General features: G+C 37.0%; 1 protein-coding gene across 1 annotated transcript in view; it reads left to right on the top strand.

Annotated features, from left to right (window-relative positions):
• The window catches only part of INO80 (INO80 complex ATPase subunit), a 59,572-nt gene that overhangs the window by 36,441 nt on the left and 4,542 nt on the right, over positions 1-18,589 (top strand). Inside the window, exons 25-32 of the mRNA XM_085306493.1 lie at positions 173-398; positions 5,704-5,831; positions 10,795-10,889; positions 12,981-13,053; positions 14,728-14,886; positions 16,277-16,379; positions 16,949-17,037; positions 17,875-18,030. Of these exons, the coding sequence (XP_085162619.1) occupies positions 173-398; positions 5,704-5,831; positions 10,795-10,889; positions 12,981-13,053; positions 14,728-14,886; positions 16,277-16,379; positions 16,949-17,037; positions 17,875-18,030 (1,029 nt within the window). The remainder of the gene's footprint in view (positions 1-172; positions 399-5,703; positions 5,832-10,794; positions 10,890-12,980; positions 13,054-14,727; positions 14,887-16,276; positions 16,380-16,948; positions 17,038-17,874; positions 18,031-18,589) is intronic.

The raw sequence follows: 18,589 nt of genomic DNA, 5'->3' as shown, positions 1-18,589 counted from the left end.
GATGTCACAGCTTGTCTTATTTTAAGTCAGTCTATGATTTTTTTCCCTTTGTATATGTCAGTAATGATTTAGCTTTTAAAATTTGAACCTTTGGGAAGGTAACTGAGGATTTGGGGAATGAGGATGAGGGAGAACTTGTGAACAAGAATATTGATTATGATTTTACTTATAGGTAACTGCTGTGCCGCTGGAATTCTATTGCAATGATCRAAGTGCAGAATATGAGCGGAGGGCACTAAAGGAAGGAGGAAGTCTAGAAGCAAAGCAGTGTGTACTCAATGGAGCCCCCGAACTAGCAGCTGACTGGCTGAAGCAGTGCTCCCGGTTCTTCCCAGAATATCCAGGAGGGCTGTTGGGAATCAGACCTCAGAATGGCTGGTCTTTTATCAGGATACCAGGTAAGCTTATAGTTTGTCACGGAGTAGCTTAGAGACAAGATAGATAAGGACATCTGTTGTTTGGTGGTCACAGTTGGGGATTTTCTTTTTCTTTATGAATGAAAATTAACCCTGTCATCTTAAAATACGCTGTGACTTCRTGTCTTTTGTTGTCTGGAGTAAAGCTTTCAGTGAAGATGGAACAAGTCTGATAAAAACTTTTCTAATGCTGACCACCCTCTCTTTGTAGCTGTCAGCCCTCAAAATGACTGTAAAGAGATGGTCTTGCTTACTAAAGCAAGGGTTGCAAGAAAAATAGCAATCCTCTCTTTCCTTCTAGAGTGCTGAAAGACCCTAGTAGTGATCTAAGAGATCTTTTGTTGGCCTTCGTAGTGGAAGGGTAAACACTACTTGTGGGCAGTCTGTCSTGAGAAAGGAAGGTTTGGGGACCAAGATCAGAGGAAATTTGCCTGGAAAACAAGGCATAAGGAATTTACTGAAATCCATCTGGAATAACGAAGACTTACTCATATTTCTTGGTAAAAGTAGTAAAAAGATACCAGTGTAATAATAAAGAAGAAACACTTTTTTTTTTTTTTTTTTTTTTTTTCCTTTGGAAATAGACTAAAGTAATCCAAGATCAGTTAGAATTTGATTACCAATACTGCAGTGACTTTTGTGGGCCGGACACGCTCTAGCTTTGTCGGAAGATGGTCCTGAACAGTGAGCAGAGTTCTTCATAAAGCACTAGAGATCTGAGAGATAGCCAAGAGGAAAAACAGCTTACACTGCCAGATCCTAAGTTATTCCCAGACCCTTTTGGGTCAAGGATGTTTGGCGGGGGAAGTGAACACAGTAAAAGGAAAATGGCCTTTTGCTTGCTGCAGTCCGGTTTAAGAAGATACCTCATAAGTATTTGGAGTCATTTGAAGAGGAACTGTTTTTGCTGAGTTTGTACTAGATCAATATTTCATGATATTTGGTGATTTTATGTAGTTTCTTTTCTTCAGGAATGCATTGGATCATTTATCAATTATTTGGAAACAGAAGATGAATCACTGCAGGGAAATAGTGAAGGAATAAAATAAGGTAGAAGGCATGAATGGAGAAATGAGGAAAAGTGGAAATATTTATGGCTAACATAGAATAGGGAGAGGGCTGAATTCTCGTCAAAACACTTTTCAATTTCAAGCTGACGACTTTGTTACCAGTAAAAATTTATGGAGGAATGAAGATGGGTTACAAGAAGCTTACAGGAATGAGTGGATAGGTGCAAGGTAAGACAGATTGTCAGAGCTCAGTACAGAAGCTGATTGAAATGGCTGGGATGGATGCTGTATGTAAGACTGGTGGAATTTGGGGTGTGTTGGAATTAAAAGCAGATGCAAAAGTAGATTGATACAGCTGTGTTTTAATTAGGTGGGAAATAGCATTCAAACCTAAACCTCTTCTAAGGGGACAGATGTCACAACTGCACAGCTGTGTTCGTACATGCAGAAGCAGGCACAATGCATTATAGAAAGCAACTGATATGCTGAAGAAGCCATTTACAAGGCTGAAGTCTATCAAGCGTACAATGAAGCTGTAGGTGCGAAGGTGCACAGTGAATAGGTGACAGGAACAAGGGGAAACCTCTCTCTCTTAACCCTGATCTATCTTTTCTCATACTCGGTGTTCCCAGTACCCTGGCAGCAGGCTTGGTGGCGATCACTGTGGGAATCTCTTGAGGCTTTTCCTGTTCTTTGAAAGAAAAATGGTCCTGGATTAAATGGCAGGAAGTGTCTGAGTCCTTTTAGCATCGATAAAAAGCACCGGCCTCACTGGCTGTTTACTGTGAGAGCCAGTTAGCTCCTCACTGACCCCATTGTGCTTGCAGACTGTCGGGAGGGGAACCAGGGGTGTCAGCTGGAACCCAGACTTTATCTCTCTTCCCTCTGCATTTTGCATGTCCAGAGGCACTTTTTCGCATTCTCCAGAGAACTATGAGCACAGCTATAGTCATCAGCCAGAGCTCCTGGCTGGGGTTATTTTGAGTCATAATCATTTGTGACTATTCTTCCCAGGCTRTAGTATCCCGTAGTATCCCCTTGTAGGTAATTTATGTCCGTATCCCTGCACGCCTAGAGACAGGGCACTTTCTTGCTCTCTTTTCTTTTTTTTTTTCCCTCTCCAGAGGCAATACAATGTGGTTTTACAGTTACTGGCTCTTTGCTCTGGTTTTCTCCTGTTTATTGCATACTGTGCTGAAGAAGAACCCAAAGATTGCATCCTAACGAGATTTTTTTTGTTGTTGTAGTCCAGGATCTGTGTCTCATGAGTGGCTGAAAATTTTTGATTAAAAATGGTGTTCCTTTGATGATGCTATTAAAAATAAAATAAAATCAAAAGACATTGTCATCGGAACTGTTCAGTGGTAATTAAAAACCAAAAATGTAGGCTTGCGWATTTTGGAAGTCCCATTTAAAATCAGGCAAACAGCTCTTTTTTTATCACATGGTAAAAGGGATGAGAAACAGCAGTGAGAGAAACTGAAGATGGAAGACACTTTTTTTTCCCCCCCTCTACTAAATGTCATGTTTTCTGAAGACAGCATGAAAAAGAGGTATATTTTCTATAAGAGTTTTACAGAATTTGTCATTTTTAAGCACTAGGTGGCAGGCTTTAAGCATACAAAAGCTTTGAGCTTGGAAAACACAATGGTTTCAAGATAGCATACTTAAAGATGCCAGGCTAAAGTCAAATGTTTTTCTCTTCCAGGAATGATAACTCTTTTTTTGTTAGTTCTGTTTTGTTTTCCTCAAAAATGTTCTCAGCAGTGCTCAGATGCCAAGATATTAGACAAACTGAATTGTTAACAAGTTGMTAACTTTCAGGACTCTAAAACTGTCTGCAAAGTTGTCCTTCAGCTGTAATTTGCATTATACTGTTTTTTAAAAATAGTTACTTACAATGGAGACCAGCAGCAAAGGACACACATCATTTCCAGTTACCAAACTTTCATTTTACCTATTCATGCTTGTTAAAAGAATATGTGAGAAAAGCGGAAGGACTTTGCATTTGGAAACTTGCTAGTGCATTTATCTGAGTCAGTCTAGATTGAGTTTTGAACAGACCCTGCTTGTTATCTCTGTTTCCTTCCATTCAGATGGCTTTTGGTTAATAATCGTATTAGTTCATTATGTACAGCTAGACTTCTCATATTGCATTGCTCCTTTTATTTAATTCTTTCTGAAATAGCAAGCTGACAAATTAGAAAAAAAAAGAAAGATGTGATGGCTTATCATTTGAAAAAACATATTTAGTGAAGAAAATAGATTCCTATTGTGCAGACTTTTTGATGTAACATAAATGTATTTTAAAACCAAATAACCTTATGCCATTTCTGTTATCGTTGTAACTGTGTAAGCTCAAAGTTCTATTTTTCTTAGAATACTTGAAATTATTAAAAATGTCTCTATAATTGAGACAGTATTCCATTTTAGAGGGTAATATGCCTTTATACATTATATTGCACCTAAAACAAATGCACACCTGCCCTTTGATCTTGAGCTTGTCTTACAGAATCCACTTGATTTGACTCTGTAGTTGATGGATTCCCTGAGGTAGTTGCTAATGATTCAAGCAGTGATGTGGTGGTACTCACTCCTGCCAAGGCAACATCACCATCAGATGAGATCTGTGTGGAAAAGGGAGAGCAAAGCACTGAATAGAGAGGTTGACCAKCAAAAAAAGAGTGGAGCTATTTTGTCTGGGCTGTTTAGTTCATGAATTCCAGGAACATTGCTCTAAATTTACCAAAGGAGAAAACCATCACAGCATTAGCTTATAGTGCAAATAAAATCTCTTAAAATTCTGAGCAGTACTGACAGCTCAGAGTTTGAAGCTGAGAAAGYGGTACTCTAGCTGCATCTTCTAATGTCCTAACACAGATCCCAGTAACTCCAGAATTTAGGGCATATTTTTTATATAAGCTAAAGAATACAAACTTGAGAGAGATCCTAAAATACTCAACAGAGGAAGAATTCACATTTCTGCGTGAAAGTTTCATGGGATAATGGGATAGCTGCCTTTCTACTTTTTCTCAGTAAGCCCATGCTTGTACATGCAAGAATCAAACTTATCCTCTGTGCTACATCACTGCACTTGGACAGTTACAGACTTGGTTGCCTGCCCTGTTCATAAGTCCTTCTTAGAAGCACCATTTTCCAAGTACGTTCTGTAGATCTCTCTTTCACTAGTATGATCTTGTTTTTAGCAATATTAAAATACATGCTGCTCAGATGAACTAAGAAATTTTGGTATATACCATTTTTTAAAAACAGAATATAGTACAGTACTGCATTAAGTGCCTCACAGAAATTTGGATTTTCTTCAGCCCATCAGTTAATCCATTCTGTGCAATRAAAAGTGTGCAGAAATATTACCTGCTAGACATGTTGAAGCTACTTGGATTCCGTACTAGCCTACACCATCTGTAATTGTCAACTTTCCATTCTGGCTGTAAACCTAAATTCRGGCATCCCAAAGAATAAAGAATCATCAGAGGCCTTTCCAACAGATAATTTTTTTGGAAGAAAATTTCTCTTCATCCTCTTTCAACAGTAACGTATTGTTTACCGAAGTTTACGTACAGAATGTACAAACAGGAAACTCTCCTTCCTGAAAAATACTTCATGAGCGGTGCTGAACTAGAGAGGACATAAAGTGACTTAAGAAATTGTCATTGGGAAATGTTTTTTTAAAACAAATAGAAAACCAAAAATGGAGRACAGGGAAGAAAAAGAAGAGTTAAGGCAGCACTGTCAAGGGGCTGTTACCTTACAGTGACCTAGAAAATTGTTTTCACTCTCTGTGTTGGTGGCAGATTTGATCTTGAAACTAAATCTAYGAAGAACAGATCTAAAGGTCAGCAACAGGTAACAGGAAACATCCAAAAGACAAAATTTCATGTTTAAAGTGGGAAAAAAATTACCTTTAACTGCCAACTTATATAATGAAGGCGTGTTGTGGTTGTTGACGTGGTCAGGATGAATCCTTAGAAGGAGGAAATAGCTGAAAAGTGGACTAAGCTCGTACTCATGATGAGATCAACCTGTGACRAGATTTTGCCGGGCAGGTATATTCATATGTTCCCATTCCAGCTACCAAAAGTTACTGTCAGCAGCATGATTGTAAATATCACCAAGAAGGGATCTTGTAGCTTCTTTTGTCACAGCTCCTCAACCTAGGGCTTGTGGTGTGGTGAAATGCTACTAAACTTAGAAGTTAATTTGTTATATGCTGTTTTGGCTTTTGTAGTTACCTGCTTTTTTCCATTTCTTCTTAGACAAAGAGAGTCTGATCACTGAYAGTGGGAAACTTCATGCTCTTGATCTTCTGTTGACACGTCTGAAATCTCAAGGACACAGAGTTCTTATCTACTCTCAGATGACACGGATGATTGACTTACTGGAGGTAGGAGAGCTGTAACCTRCAGGAGGCAAATTCTGAAGCTGCAGATTTCACAACAGTGTTTTGGAGAAAGTGCTGTAATTTGAATGCAGCAAACATGATGTAAAATTATTGTACTTAGGGATACCCAGTAAATGCATTAATATGAGAATGTAAGAGTTGCGATGCAAAGTCAGACGAAAGGTCCAGCCTAGCGTCATGCTTCTACTAGTGTACAAAAGCAGATGGTTAGGGGAAGATGTGTAAGAATAGTGATACTTCCTGATTATTCCCTCAGCCTCCAGCRATTTGCAACTCAAGGACTTTGTGAGCCAGCTGTGGTTTCTGTGTATTCAGAAATCCTAAATGGATTCCTCTTCTGTGAAAGTGTCCAGTTGCCTCTTGAATTTTTGTAAATTTTTATAATTTGTGCTGCTTTGTGGCAAGGGGTCTCACAATTTAGTCACACTGCTTTTCACTGGTTTTAAACTGCTTCCTTCTAATTTTTTTGATTCAAAACTAGATATGATTATGTGTTTTTGTATTGAAAGGAAAGTGGAGAACAGTGATTAATTTTATGCTGTTCATGCTGTTTGTAATTTTAGACTTCTGCTTTTTCCTTGTGTCATTTTATTCCCATGCCAAAGATTGGTAGACATTAGTAAAGAGATTCTCTGGCATATTAACTAGGAAAATAATTAAGAATTAAGTTATTACTCATTGTTTAAATATACTGAGTATGCCTCAGAAGAAAAAAAAAATCTCTTACTTGGTTAGCAACCATGCCACTGAAAAGCTAATCTGAAAAGAAGTTAATGAGAGGGTTATTAATTTGGTTTTCAATTGGTAATACTTACAATGCTTTGAAAGAAATACGTTTCTTTCTCAGGCTTTCTGTTGAGTGTAGCAAAGTTTGAGGTTTCTGCTGGTTCTGAAAACGGGAATCCCTTGTATCACAATACCTCCATCCCTTGTCAGTAAAGGATTAGTAGTAATAACTTCTGACTGTGTGATTTTGAGTAAAAGAACAGAGCCTTGATGTACATTAATTTCAGAGAGGCAATCATGATAAAGTTTTCTGATTTTTCATTCGTAGCAGGTAGGGAAATACTTGCATTTGGCAGTGTAGTTTCAGTRCTGCTGGAACATCAAGATGCTATGATCCTTCAGTGGATTGTTTTAAGTGGRCTCACTAAGTAGTGTTTTACATAGGATACTGTCTTCTCCACAAAAAAATGGAGAGAGAAGGGGAAAAGCCTGAATCAATAGTTAACTAAATCATAAGTCCTGTATGAACGTTTTAAGTCTAGCAGTTTATATAAAGTTCAATAACAAATTGCAAACTGTTTTTTTTGTTTGTTCATTGTTTTCCTCTGCTATGAGGAAAAGCAGAGAACTTGCATGGCTGCCTTTCTGTATCTTGGTTCTTTCCGTAGCATTGCCTCCTACGCTGCTTTGGTACATGTTGGACATGTTGCAGGTTTGCTGACACCCTGCMCGAAGCTCATAAGGCTGAGTGTTTACTGCTTCTGTCTTTTCTGTTAGGAGATAATTTGGAAAAATGTTTGCTCCCAAGCCTTTAAAATGGAATGCTGAGTGCTCAACTTTACTTATTGAGCTTTATTACCCAAATAAGTCACCTACTAAGTTCTCTGTTTTTACTTCCTTCCCCTGCCATGTCCAAGATGCTTGAAGTAAGCCAGCTAAAAGTCAAGTAAGGACGTGGGTTGTAAGCAAAWCTTTGCAAAAGTTCTATAGCAACAGATTTTTTTTTCCTGTCCAGAGATATCAAAATTCATCCCTTCAACCTACATAAATATGAAAGAATATAAGATGTCCTATTTTTTAAACTGTATTTTGACTGTGTCAGTGTAACAGCTACTATGTCATATTAACSTAATCCATGGAGGGAAGAGAGTACAAAACACATTGCTTACAAAATCTGTTTGATTTAGCTTTAGCTGAAGAAACTACTACTTAATTCAGCTATTATATGGCAGCAGATACAAATACAGAGAATTTTTTTTTTCAGCAAAGTATAATTTCAGTATTATTATTCCATGCCGCTCTGTGTTTCATACCTTTTAGGTTAACATCACATCTAYTTTTCAGGATCTGATTGTTTTCTCCTGTACGTAACCATAATTGTCAGTAATTTCAGCAGGGTTCACATTGCATTCGTCTGATGAGGGGTCAAATTATATTCTACATTCAGTAAAATGACTTAGTTATATGCTATCAAGGTACATGCAATTTTGTTTGTGTTAAAATAACAGAACTTGATTTGGACTATGAAATAAAGGGGAAAAGACATTTTATGTTTTTTCAGAAAATATCAGTGCCTGAGCTCAGAAGAGCATGCACTTTAGTGGCACTGCATTCTTCACCATGATGGAGTCATTCTTCCTGGTTGGTTTCTTCTGGTGGTGCTCTGCAGCCAGGCTCAATTTCATTATCTTTCCTATATTAATACTTCTGGTATCTTGCTGACTCCTCTGACTAATTAACATTAGCAGGTRGATTTTCAAGCAAGTCTACTGTAAGTGTCCCCACGAGATTCATCATTGGCTTTTTTTTAAATGAAAATGATTACAATGGTTGCAATTTTGGGCTATTGGCCAGGAGGCTTTTTCAACTTGTGCCTCTTGATGTGATTCCTATCAGTTCTTCATTTTATCTCAACTATGAAATCAGCATGATACAGTTCAGTAGTGGCGTGACCTCAATCCTTCCAGATGGTCAAGGATTAGATGATGCTTTACCTCATCTTGTTCTCTGTTTTCTTGATTCGCAACAGTTTTTTKGGGGGGGACTAGAAAGATGAAGTACTTTCCACAACTAAACTTAGGGAGCAAATGTGTTAGTTCTTGAATAGTTTGTGTGCTGTCACAATGCTCTCTCTTTTCATTTGAAGCTGAAAGTATGTCATTTCTGGGAGTGATCAAAACTACTGAGAAGTGTAGTATAAGTTGTAATGTTTCTTTTCCTGATTATTCTGATTTTTCTGAAAATACTGTTAATATTTGAAAAAAATAAAGTTACCAAATAAACATATTTTGCAAACAAGAATGTTTCATAGGAGCATTGTTAAAATACTGTGAGGCTTTCTTTTTGATCATAGGAAAGAGGATAGAGATATAGGATCATAGAAAGAGTTCAGACTAGAACCTGTTAAGTGGAGAATTGAAGGAATTAGCTAAAGGCTAAGTTACTAAGCTAGTCTTATGGAAGAAAAGAATCCATTCTAGTATTGAAGGTATAGAGTAGTTTATTCCTTTGTAAATTGTGTCTTAGTGGAATTATTTAAGGTCTGGGGTAAGGATGCAAGCACTTGTCAGAATGAAAGAAGTTGTTTTCTATTTACTCTGCAGTTTGATTAGGAGACTTGCTAATGAAGAGGTGGGTAGTGGTGAGATGAGGGAAGACTGATTCAAGATGTTAAAAGAGTGAATCAAAATAAAGGCAGATAGAGACAGTAGGAAAGAAAAGGAAAGAAGAGGCCCTCATGATAATATAAAGAGGATCAATCAAATCTGGGGAGGTCACATAGTGCCTAATTGACAGCTATATCCTCGCGTAGAAATGGAATAAATCAATAGTAAATGAGGGCCTAAGTGTCTAGTTAAGCAGCTCTTCTCTGCTTTAAAATTCTATCACTCTATGCTAAAGTCCTGTCAGCCATGAGCTATATTCCATAGAGGTAGACCAAGTGTGACTTTTGATCTTTTCTACATTGTTAATTTTATTTATGTCTCTTTCCCTCCATCTGTCTGAAGCTTCTTTTCAGTTAAGCAGTCRTTTTCCTCAAGTTCCTTGTAGTATGGCAGCACTTTTTGGTTCTGCTTCCCTACTGCAGGAGAGGTAAAGAGGAACAGGAACACTTGAAGGATAGCTGAAAAGGATAACTGAGCATGGTATTGTCAGAAGGTTCATTAGAGTGTGAAAACCGTCACGTCTTCTCACAGCATGTCAGTTCTTGATCTGCTGAACATTGAAGCTTGGAGCAAGATGGATCTCATAGTTCTTACTGCTAAAGCACCATCTGTTCCTTTCCTGTCTTCATGTGCAATCACAGCTTCTCAAAAAGAGACACACAAATACCARTAGGGTTTACATCTAGCTAATGTAACCAGTAGAAGTTGTATCAGCAAAGGATCTCAGTGGTAGCACATTAGAGGGCATCTTTTCAAAGAAACTCTAAGGATATCTACGTAGCCTAGAAGGATCCTTCTCTGCATTTCAGAATTTTTGACTTGCTGCAGTTACCAGAAAGTGCTAGGCACTTCAGAGCATGAAAAACGTGTCTCACTGAAGAAAGCCTTTGTCTTCAGCATTCCTTGTTTGGTGCCGCTTGATTTGTGTCCCAGGCAAAGGTTTCGGTTCTGTTGCTTGGCACGAGGTGTGCATTAACACACTGATGTTTCAAAGTGTTCTTGTACTCAGTGAAATTCACAGGCTCTTTACTAGTGAGATAAAGCCTGGGCAGACCTTAGAGTACAGGGCAGGCTTTTTGAAGCCACTAGTCAAGTCGTTTAAAATCAGCAGAGAGCAGACACGGTGGGTGTTTTGTTTTGTGAGAAAGTGACCATTTGGGATTTGGTCAAAATTTTGATTTTGTGAAAGGAAACCTTTAAAGAAGTAAGTTAATAATTTTATTTACCTATTTATTTACTTCCAGAAGAAAGGCATGTGGCTTAACATGGTCTGCAGCCCAGCACATGCATCCCCAGCTCTGAAACCTTGAAAGGAAAATTGTAAATGAATAAAGGCTGAACTGACATCATAATTTATTACTTAGCTTTTGTGAAATGCAAAMGTAATTGTCAGATGATTAAAAGTAGCTTTAATTTCTAAATATTTTAATTTTTATAATAATAAAGTTTTTTTTTTCCCTCAGTGTGAATTCGTTTTATAATTTTTTCCTGAAGAATCAAGAATGAACAATTTCAAGAACAACTGTATTTTTTCTGACTTGTGTTCTTTGCAGGAGTACATGGTTTATAGGAAACATACTTACATGAGGTTGGATGGTTCTTCAAAGATTTCTGAACGAAGGGATATGGTAGCAGATTTTCAGAACAGGTAATGCATTTAATAAGGCATTTCTGTGCTAAATCATTTACTTACAGATTTGGTATAAGGTGTACTGGAAATCAACTACATGATGTTTGCACTTAAGCTATGTTTTGTGATATTAAATGGACTTTGTKTATCTCGAACATTCAAGGTATTGGTGGTTTGCGGACCAGGATTTGCTTCTGGTGAATCCAGTTGCATTTAAGAATCTGTCATCTGTGAAACAAAGTAGCAAATTTCAGTGAACTCGGAATTCTGTTTCTTTACCATTCCAAATAGGCTATTGCCTACACACCTCCCTAGAAAGGGAGCAAATGTTCGTTGGTTACTATGTGCTCTGAGAAGCAACACTCTGAAGATAAAACAGAAAATCGTGGGTGTGCTAGAGCTTTTGAAACTGACCTAGATTCCGGTGAAACAAGCCGTGTCGTTTAAACATGATTTCATTGAATGGCAGTATAATTAATTTTATCTATAACACAGCAAGATTTGCTAAGAAATCTTTAATATACTAATGATAAAATGGGTTTTTAAATAGTAAGATATACTGACTAGTTCAGTTCAGTAAAACAAAATGATTTCTTGCACCTTTTATTAGCCTATCAGGAAAGAAAGAGTTATATATTCATTATAGATTCATATATTGTAGTATAACTTTACTTCCACTAAGATATGTGATTATAATGATTGAATTTATGGCTATTAAGTTTCCTTTTGATCACTAGATATGGCTTGATAGGATGTTGCTTTGGTGTGGTAGTTCAGTCAGAGATGGTATGATACTTTGGTAAGGTAATCCGTCCTGAATGATGATGTGACCTTTAAAAATACAGTCACTTTGTTTTCAGAGAGGTAAGGATCATAGATTGCTGCTTCCCGCAGGGTGAAAGCACATGTTCTAGAACAGAGAATAGTCCTTGCATTAACAGTCCCAAGGTATCATAGCTGAAAATTGGAGGGGAAGTAGTATCTATCTTTTCAGGCTGCTAGCTCATATGAGGCTTAAAGACCTGAGGGACTGTGGGCAATGAAGAGCCTTTTATTAAGCTTCTCTGAGCAATAAAACTTGAAAAAAATGTGTGCCAAGTACCTGAAGTGAGAGCACTGTGCAGAACCTCTCTGCCTGTTTCCAGTTGTCAGAAATAGGTTCCTTTCTGATTATGATGTTCTCCTGAAATCCTGATGCTTCTTCCTGTAAGACCTTTTAACTAAAAGAAGTCAAAAATTTGTTTTTATTCATGGACAGAATTTATTTTTATTAATGAATAGAACAGCTGAAGAAAAATAATCATTTCAACAGGAAATCCCTTTGAGATATAGGTCAGCCAGTCTAAACAAGAATTCCTATTAAAATGTTATTTGAGTTCCTCTTATACAAGATTTACTTATGAGTAAATATTTCCAGGGGAAAAAAAAAAAACATGACTGAGACTAAACTATCCTGCAAGATGCCCTAGCAAGGTGCTGAAAATATATAACCATAGAACATATAGTCTGTGGCACTATCCTATTTCTTTCCTTTCCATGTGGCATTTCCAGAAGCATTTCTGAGCTGGATGCTCAGGTGACTGTCTATATGCATGTTCCACTATTGCTACAACAGTGAAAAGACTTCCTGGCCAAGGCTTACCTTCATTGTGAACATGCCCTTGCTAATTCCTTTGSCTTTGTATCTGGTCGAGAAAGTCTAAAGCTTGACAAATATGCTTCAGTTGCTCCCAACTGTCCATAGCTCAAGATGGATTTTTGTATTACTAGATTTCATATTGCCGGAGCATTTTTGTTTTGATTTCAGACTTCCTAGCTTCTTTATGTTAATTCCTAGTTTTAATAATTATTTTTGTTGTCTATTGGCAGTTTCTTGGGGGTGAGCAGAAGGAAGCTTAACTTGGACCAGAATGAGTTCTTTGAGAGTCTGTTTYTATGACCCAACTTTGCCAGAGAGAGGTTGATACTTGTAGTATCTTGAATCTTGAGTCATGAGAAAATAGTCAGTTCTGCCTGGCCTGCAAGTATATGGATTCCAAAACCCTTAGGGTTTTTTTTTTGTGTTTGAGTTATATAAATAAAGGGTTTTCTACTCTCCTTCCTTTTCAGGAATGATATTTTTGTGTTCCTGTTAAGCACAAGAGCTGGAGGCTTGGGCATTAACCTTACAGCTGCAGATACAGTAAGTGAAGCTTGGCAAAGCTTACAAAGCTTTATACAAAATAGAATTTGGCTTATTAATGTTTAATTTTCAGTTTAAATATTTCCTTGCTTTTCCTTCCCTCTACAACCAGTTTTCCCAAGTTGCTCATCTCCTTCCTATCCCCATGATTTGTGTAGCAGAATTGGTCTTTCTATGTGAAAGTCTTTCAGCTGTGTTGATTGGTTTATTTTTTTTCTTAGTACTGCCATTTACATCATGAAATTGCATAACCTTGTTTAATTTGCTCATATTTGTAATACAGTATAATATTGGTAATAAAGTTGTAGAATGTCGCACACTTGGTACGCAGTTTTCAGTTGCATTTGGAGACACCTTCCTTCTCCCCACATACTTCAGTAAGATAACCTAGAGAGAATTTGGATGACTGAAGGGCTCTACAGATGCAAATGACACTTTCATGCAGTGAGTGCTGTTTCATGTATGGACTTCTAACTCTTACGGTTCAGTAACAGAGGAATAATGGCACTGTTACCAGCCAGCTTTTTTTCCCTGTACACTAAAGCAATGTTGTTAAAAGTACAAAGTCAGTTGTGGTTGAGTTGTACTTGTGCTTCAAAACACTAAATGAGTATCAGCTATTCAGAAAGGATAAATTTTTACCCTGCCACTCATTCATGATATAAATGCATACTGATTTAGGTGAACTGTAAGAATATGCACTTCAGATTAGCTGGCACTAATCATTACAGGAAGTAATGCTGAACTGCATGAACTGTTCATCTTTTGAATAACAGCTATTCTGGTGCTGCTAACCTAATACCTTGTATGCATGCAGATTTGACCCCAAGACCAACTGTTCTCCTTAGCAACACAAAACCAAAGATCTTTGAATCAAAAATCTTACTCCTTTTTTTTTTTTTTTAATATCCCATCGTATCTTGCTATCACTTAAAGAAATTGGAAAAGAGCAAGTATCTAGGATCATTAAAACTGGAAAGCTCTCATGACTGAAGTTGTTTCAACAGAGGAAATAGATGGATATATATGTGTACTCCTGCAGGCTCCTTGCATGACTAGTCTTATTTCTCAGTTGTGGTGACTTTCTAAATGCTTCTCTTTGCTACCTTAAATTTCTTTCAACATCTGTGCTTTGTATGGTTACTGTGCATAATGTTACAATGACTGGACAATAATGTGGTATTTGTTTGTTTGTAGTTAGAGCACCAGAAGATGACATTTTAATCTCATCTTGAAATTTTCTTGAAAGAAAAAAATTATACTTGGATTATTACTGTTCACATGAAATTCTAATTTGGTGGAATTTTCTTTTTAATGTAAATAACGCTGTAAAATGGATTCATAATGCAAGTAGTTGTAGGCCAATCACATGGCAATGATTTAACATGGTGGTTATCTTCAGAATTTTATGCCTCCAAAGCAGACATCTTAAAAAAGATAAGATTTTAAAGACATTCTACAAAAGTTGAAACATTCATAGTTTTGAGGAGTTTGATTGCATCTGAAATGCAGTGAGAAAGTCTTTAAAGTACTGTGCAAGGCTAGGTGAACACAGCCTGCAAGTGAGCAGGTAGTTATATAGTAGAACTTTCAATTTTCTCAGTGTGTTTTTTTTTTTAATCACCGTGTTCTTTAAATGTGTGGTTTTATTTAATCCCTTYTGTTCTTTTCCAGGTAATTTTCTATGACAGTGATTGGAACCCAACAGTAGACCAACAAGCCATGGACCGGGCCCACAGGCTGGGTCAAACAAAGCAAGTTACTGTGTATCGGTTGATATGTAAAGGCACTATTGAAGAGCGCATCTTACARAGGGCCAAGGAAAAGAGTGAGGTAGGAACAAACAAATCATTTGGAACAAGTAGGTATAGAAATGATGTCAGGAAACGTATCGAATGAAGAAACAAGAAGGGTCTCTGCCTGGAGCTGGAAGGGAAGCCAAAAGTGAATATCTTTGGGGAAAAAAAACAAAAAGGAAACAAAAAAATCCCTGTGTCTCTTCCACAGCAGCACTAYGGCTGTGTGCTGTAAAGTAGGAAGAAGCTAATTGTTTATACCATGACTTCATGAAAACTATTTTTTATGACACACTGAAACTATTCAGGCCTCTTTTTAAGGCTAGAAATTCCACCTTTGCAGTGTTAGAGCTAATGGTTCCGTTAATATTGTACTGTTATATCAAAGCTGATTTTTTTTAAGGAAATCTGGAAGGTATCAAGTGATATTTATTTAAGGTGTGAGGGTTCCTGGGAATGCTCAGTGCCTTGCAGCATTAAGCAGTAAATGTATTAGAAATTTTAAACCTCACAACACTTTACTGKCAAGAAAAAAATAAAGCAATTTCTCTTTCCTTGGTGGCAGTACTTGTAAAGTATACAAGACTCAAATTTTGTGGGTATTTAGGGATTCTTTTAGCTTTCTTCTTMCTTAGGTGCTGGTTGGCCTTTCTTTACTTAGCATTTATTTTGCACTGCAGTAATTGAAGCATCTCCAATTGATTGCATTCGCAATTCTCCTGCTGAATCTCATCGGTTTTGCTCCAGGGTACTATACTAGAGTCACCTGGCCTTAGSCTCAAAAAAGAGTGCAGTCTTTTTGCTGCTAATACAACTTACTGAAGCTGACTTACACTAAAGCTTCCAGTCTTGAGTTGTGTATTTTCTTTTCATACTTCACACTTTTTTTTTTAGTAAGATTGGAGCTATAGAAATTGGGTGAATTACTTAAATAGAGACATAGGTTCGATAAGGAGATTTAGGTTTTCAGTCAAGGAGACTAAAAATTTTTTACCCTTTAAGAATGTGATTTACATGAGCYTCTATGCAAATTACTTAAAAGTAGGACCGGTAATATTTACCTTGCAGGAGGTACTGCTTTATCTTTACTTAATGTTCAACAATATGTTAATATAGTTAATTGTTTTTGTTGTTTATTTTATGTTGCTTTAGAAGAAGTGTGGAGATGATACAAGGGATGGCAGTTTTCTGCTTTCTAGCTCAGTTGCTGTCTTTTTTAATAGTCATACTATCAATAAAATCTCAATGTTTTGCTACATTAGTGTGATAGAGGAATTGAGACTATACAGATTTTCACACATTTGCATCTTTTTCTAGTTGGCTTTCAGTGAAGAAGAGCTTGTTGCTTCTTTGTGTGATGTCCTWTTCCTTTTCTTTTTTCCTTTCTTTCTTTGTTCTTTTCTTCTTTCTTTTTTTTTTCCTTCTAGATCCAGCGAATGGTGATTTCAGGTGGAAATTTCAAACCTGACACCTTGAAACCAAAAGAAGTGGTTAGCCTTCTACTGGATGATGAAGAACTAGAGAAAAAATGTATGTGAAATTCATGTTGCAGCAATCACTCCACCTTCTCGTACATTAGCTCGTTAAAATATGTTGTTTTATCTCTACACACACATGTATTGCTGATAGCCACTTCTGTTTCCTGGCTTGTTTTGCACTGCAGGCTCTTGTTAATACAAGATGGTTTCATATCACTGCAGAATTGAGAGGATAAATTGTGTAAAACAGACATAGTGATGTGATCAAGTTTTTATTGGCACTCATTCAGGATCATTACATTGTTCCTGAGTGGCAAAGTTTTGACAAGAATTATGTAGATAGTAACAAACAGGTATTAGTAAAGAACACTGTTTTTCATTATACTTTTGAAGTTTGGCGACCTTTATATTGCTTCGAATAAGAATTTACCAGAAAGACTTTTTAGTAATTTAGATACAAAAAGTTTTAATATAATAGTTCTCCTTTGAGCCTTTCAGTGTGCTTTAGTAATATGGATGGCTTTTCTTCACAGCTGTTAGAACTAAAATTCTTCATAATATTAACAAAAGAATATGAAATAACTTTTCAGTGATGACAACTTTGTATTTCTGTTCTGACAGTGCGTCAGCGTCAAGAAGAGAAGCGACAACAGGAAGAGACAAATCGTGTTAAGGAGCGTAAACGTAAAAGGGAAAAATATGCTGAAAAGGTACTATGGTACAAAGAAGGTGCTTGTTTCAGTCATTGAGACTGAAAAGCTTCAGGCACACTATCATGTACTGTGGAAACACCTTCTACAAAGGCCATCTGATGCATAAGTCCTACTTCCCCTTCACCACTGAGCGTCAATCAGTGGCAGTTCCTTACACAGAAGAGGGATATTACAAAATATGTACTGCAATTTTATTTGTCTTTTAATATGATTTACAGCTTGAAAAATAAGGAAGTATTACATACTCTAACAACTTTGCAGATTCATCAGTAGTCTACAGACAACAGTTTGGGGACTTACATTTGAAAAAATTAAATGATCAAATGATCATTTTGTGGCATATAAAACAGAATTAATAACAATTTCTGGGACTATTGGCAAGGGAATGTAAATTTAGCTGTTTGGGTTTTATCTGTGTCTTGTGGTTCATGGCTTGTGTGGAATGAGGGAAGCTTAGTTTATTTTAAAAAGATTAAAACTAGTTCAGGAAAATTCTGAATATTTGAAATGGGGAGCTTTACATTAATTGGAATTCAGTATGATGGTAAAGAATTTCAAGCTCACTTAAAAAAGATGATGGAAATCGAAGTAATTCTGTAAGAGTGATTCTACAACGTTCCAGCTCTTTTTTGAGAGTGGAGGRGAACACTTAGATTTAGAGAAGCAGCCCTTAAGGGATCTGTTACTGTGTCCTTCAGAAACTTGTTCTGATTAATTCTGAGCCGGGTGATCCTTGAGTTGTGTTGCATTAGATGTTGAGACTTCAGTTAACTTGTTCACTTTCTTCCTGTTTTATTTTATTTTTCATTCCCTGTATTGTTCTATTTATTTCAGAAAAAGAAGGAAGATGAGTTGGATGGGAAGAGAAAGAAAGAGGGCATGAACCTGGTGATCCCATTTGTTCCCTCAGCTGATAACTCCAACCTGTCTGCTGATGGTGAYGACTCCTTCATTAGTGTAGACTCTGCTATGCCCAGCCCTTTCAGTGAGGTGAGACTTGCTGCTTCTTTGAACTATACATTTTTTCAGTGATGGCTTTACAGCCTGTAGGATTCTTCCTTTTTGTATTTTTTGGATAGTATGGAACTTGCAAATATGTAGGGAAGTAAGATGTYGTAAAGATGAACCATGAAAGTGAAAATGGCTTAGTGAAAATACAACAACTGAAATAATCTGCTGCTGCAGCTCCTCTGTKTTATTTGTCATTCCGTCATCCCTCTCTTCATTTGCTGCCTGCCTACTTCTTTTTACAGCAGGTGTGTGCCCTGACACCCCCTCCCTTTCARCCTCCAAAATTATTCCATTCCTGCCTACAATCCTACTTACTTTCTTCTCCCTTTTACTTGCCTTTATGTCCTGCTCATGTTTATAATTTCATGCCTTTCTCCATACAAATAGCTTGCCTATGAGGAATGATCTCTTTCTAGTCACAAACCAAACAGTATCCCTTGAATAACTCCTCAACGTTCAGTTCCTTTGTAAGAACTCCTCACGAGTCTCTTCTGCATTTCCTTCTCTGCTTCATTCCTTGCTTCTGATTCTGAACTAG

The sequence above is a fragment of the Rhea americana genome, unplaced genomic scaffold, assembly GCF_003343005.1.
Source record: "Rhea americana isolate MKP2758 unplaced genomic scaffold, rheAme1 scaffold_102, whole genome shotgun sequence".
NCBI lineage: Eukaryota > Metazoa > Chordata > Aves > Rheiformes > Rheidae > Rhea > Rhea americana.
This window is presented reverse-complemented; position numbering and strand designations above follow the sequence as displayed.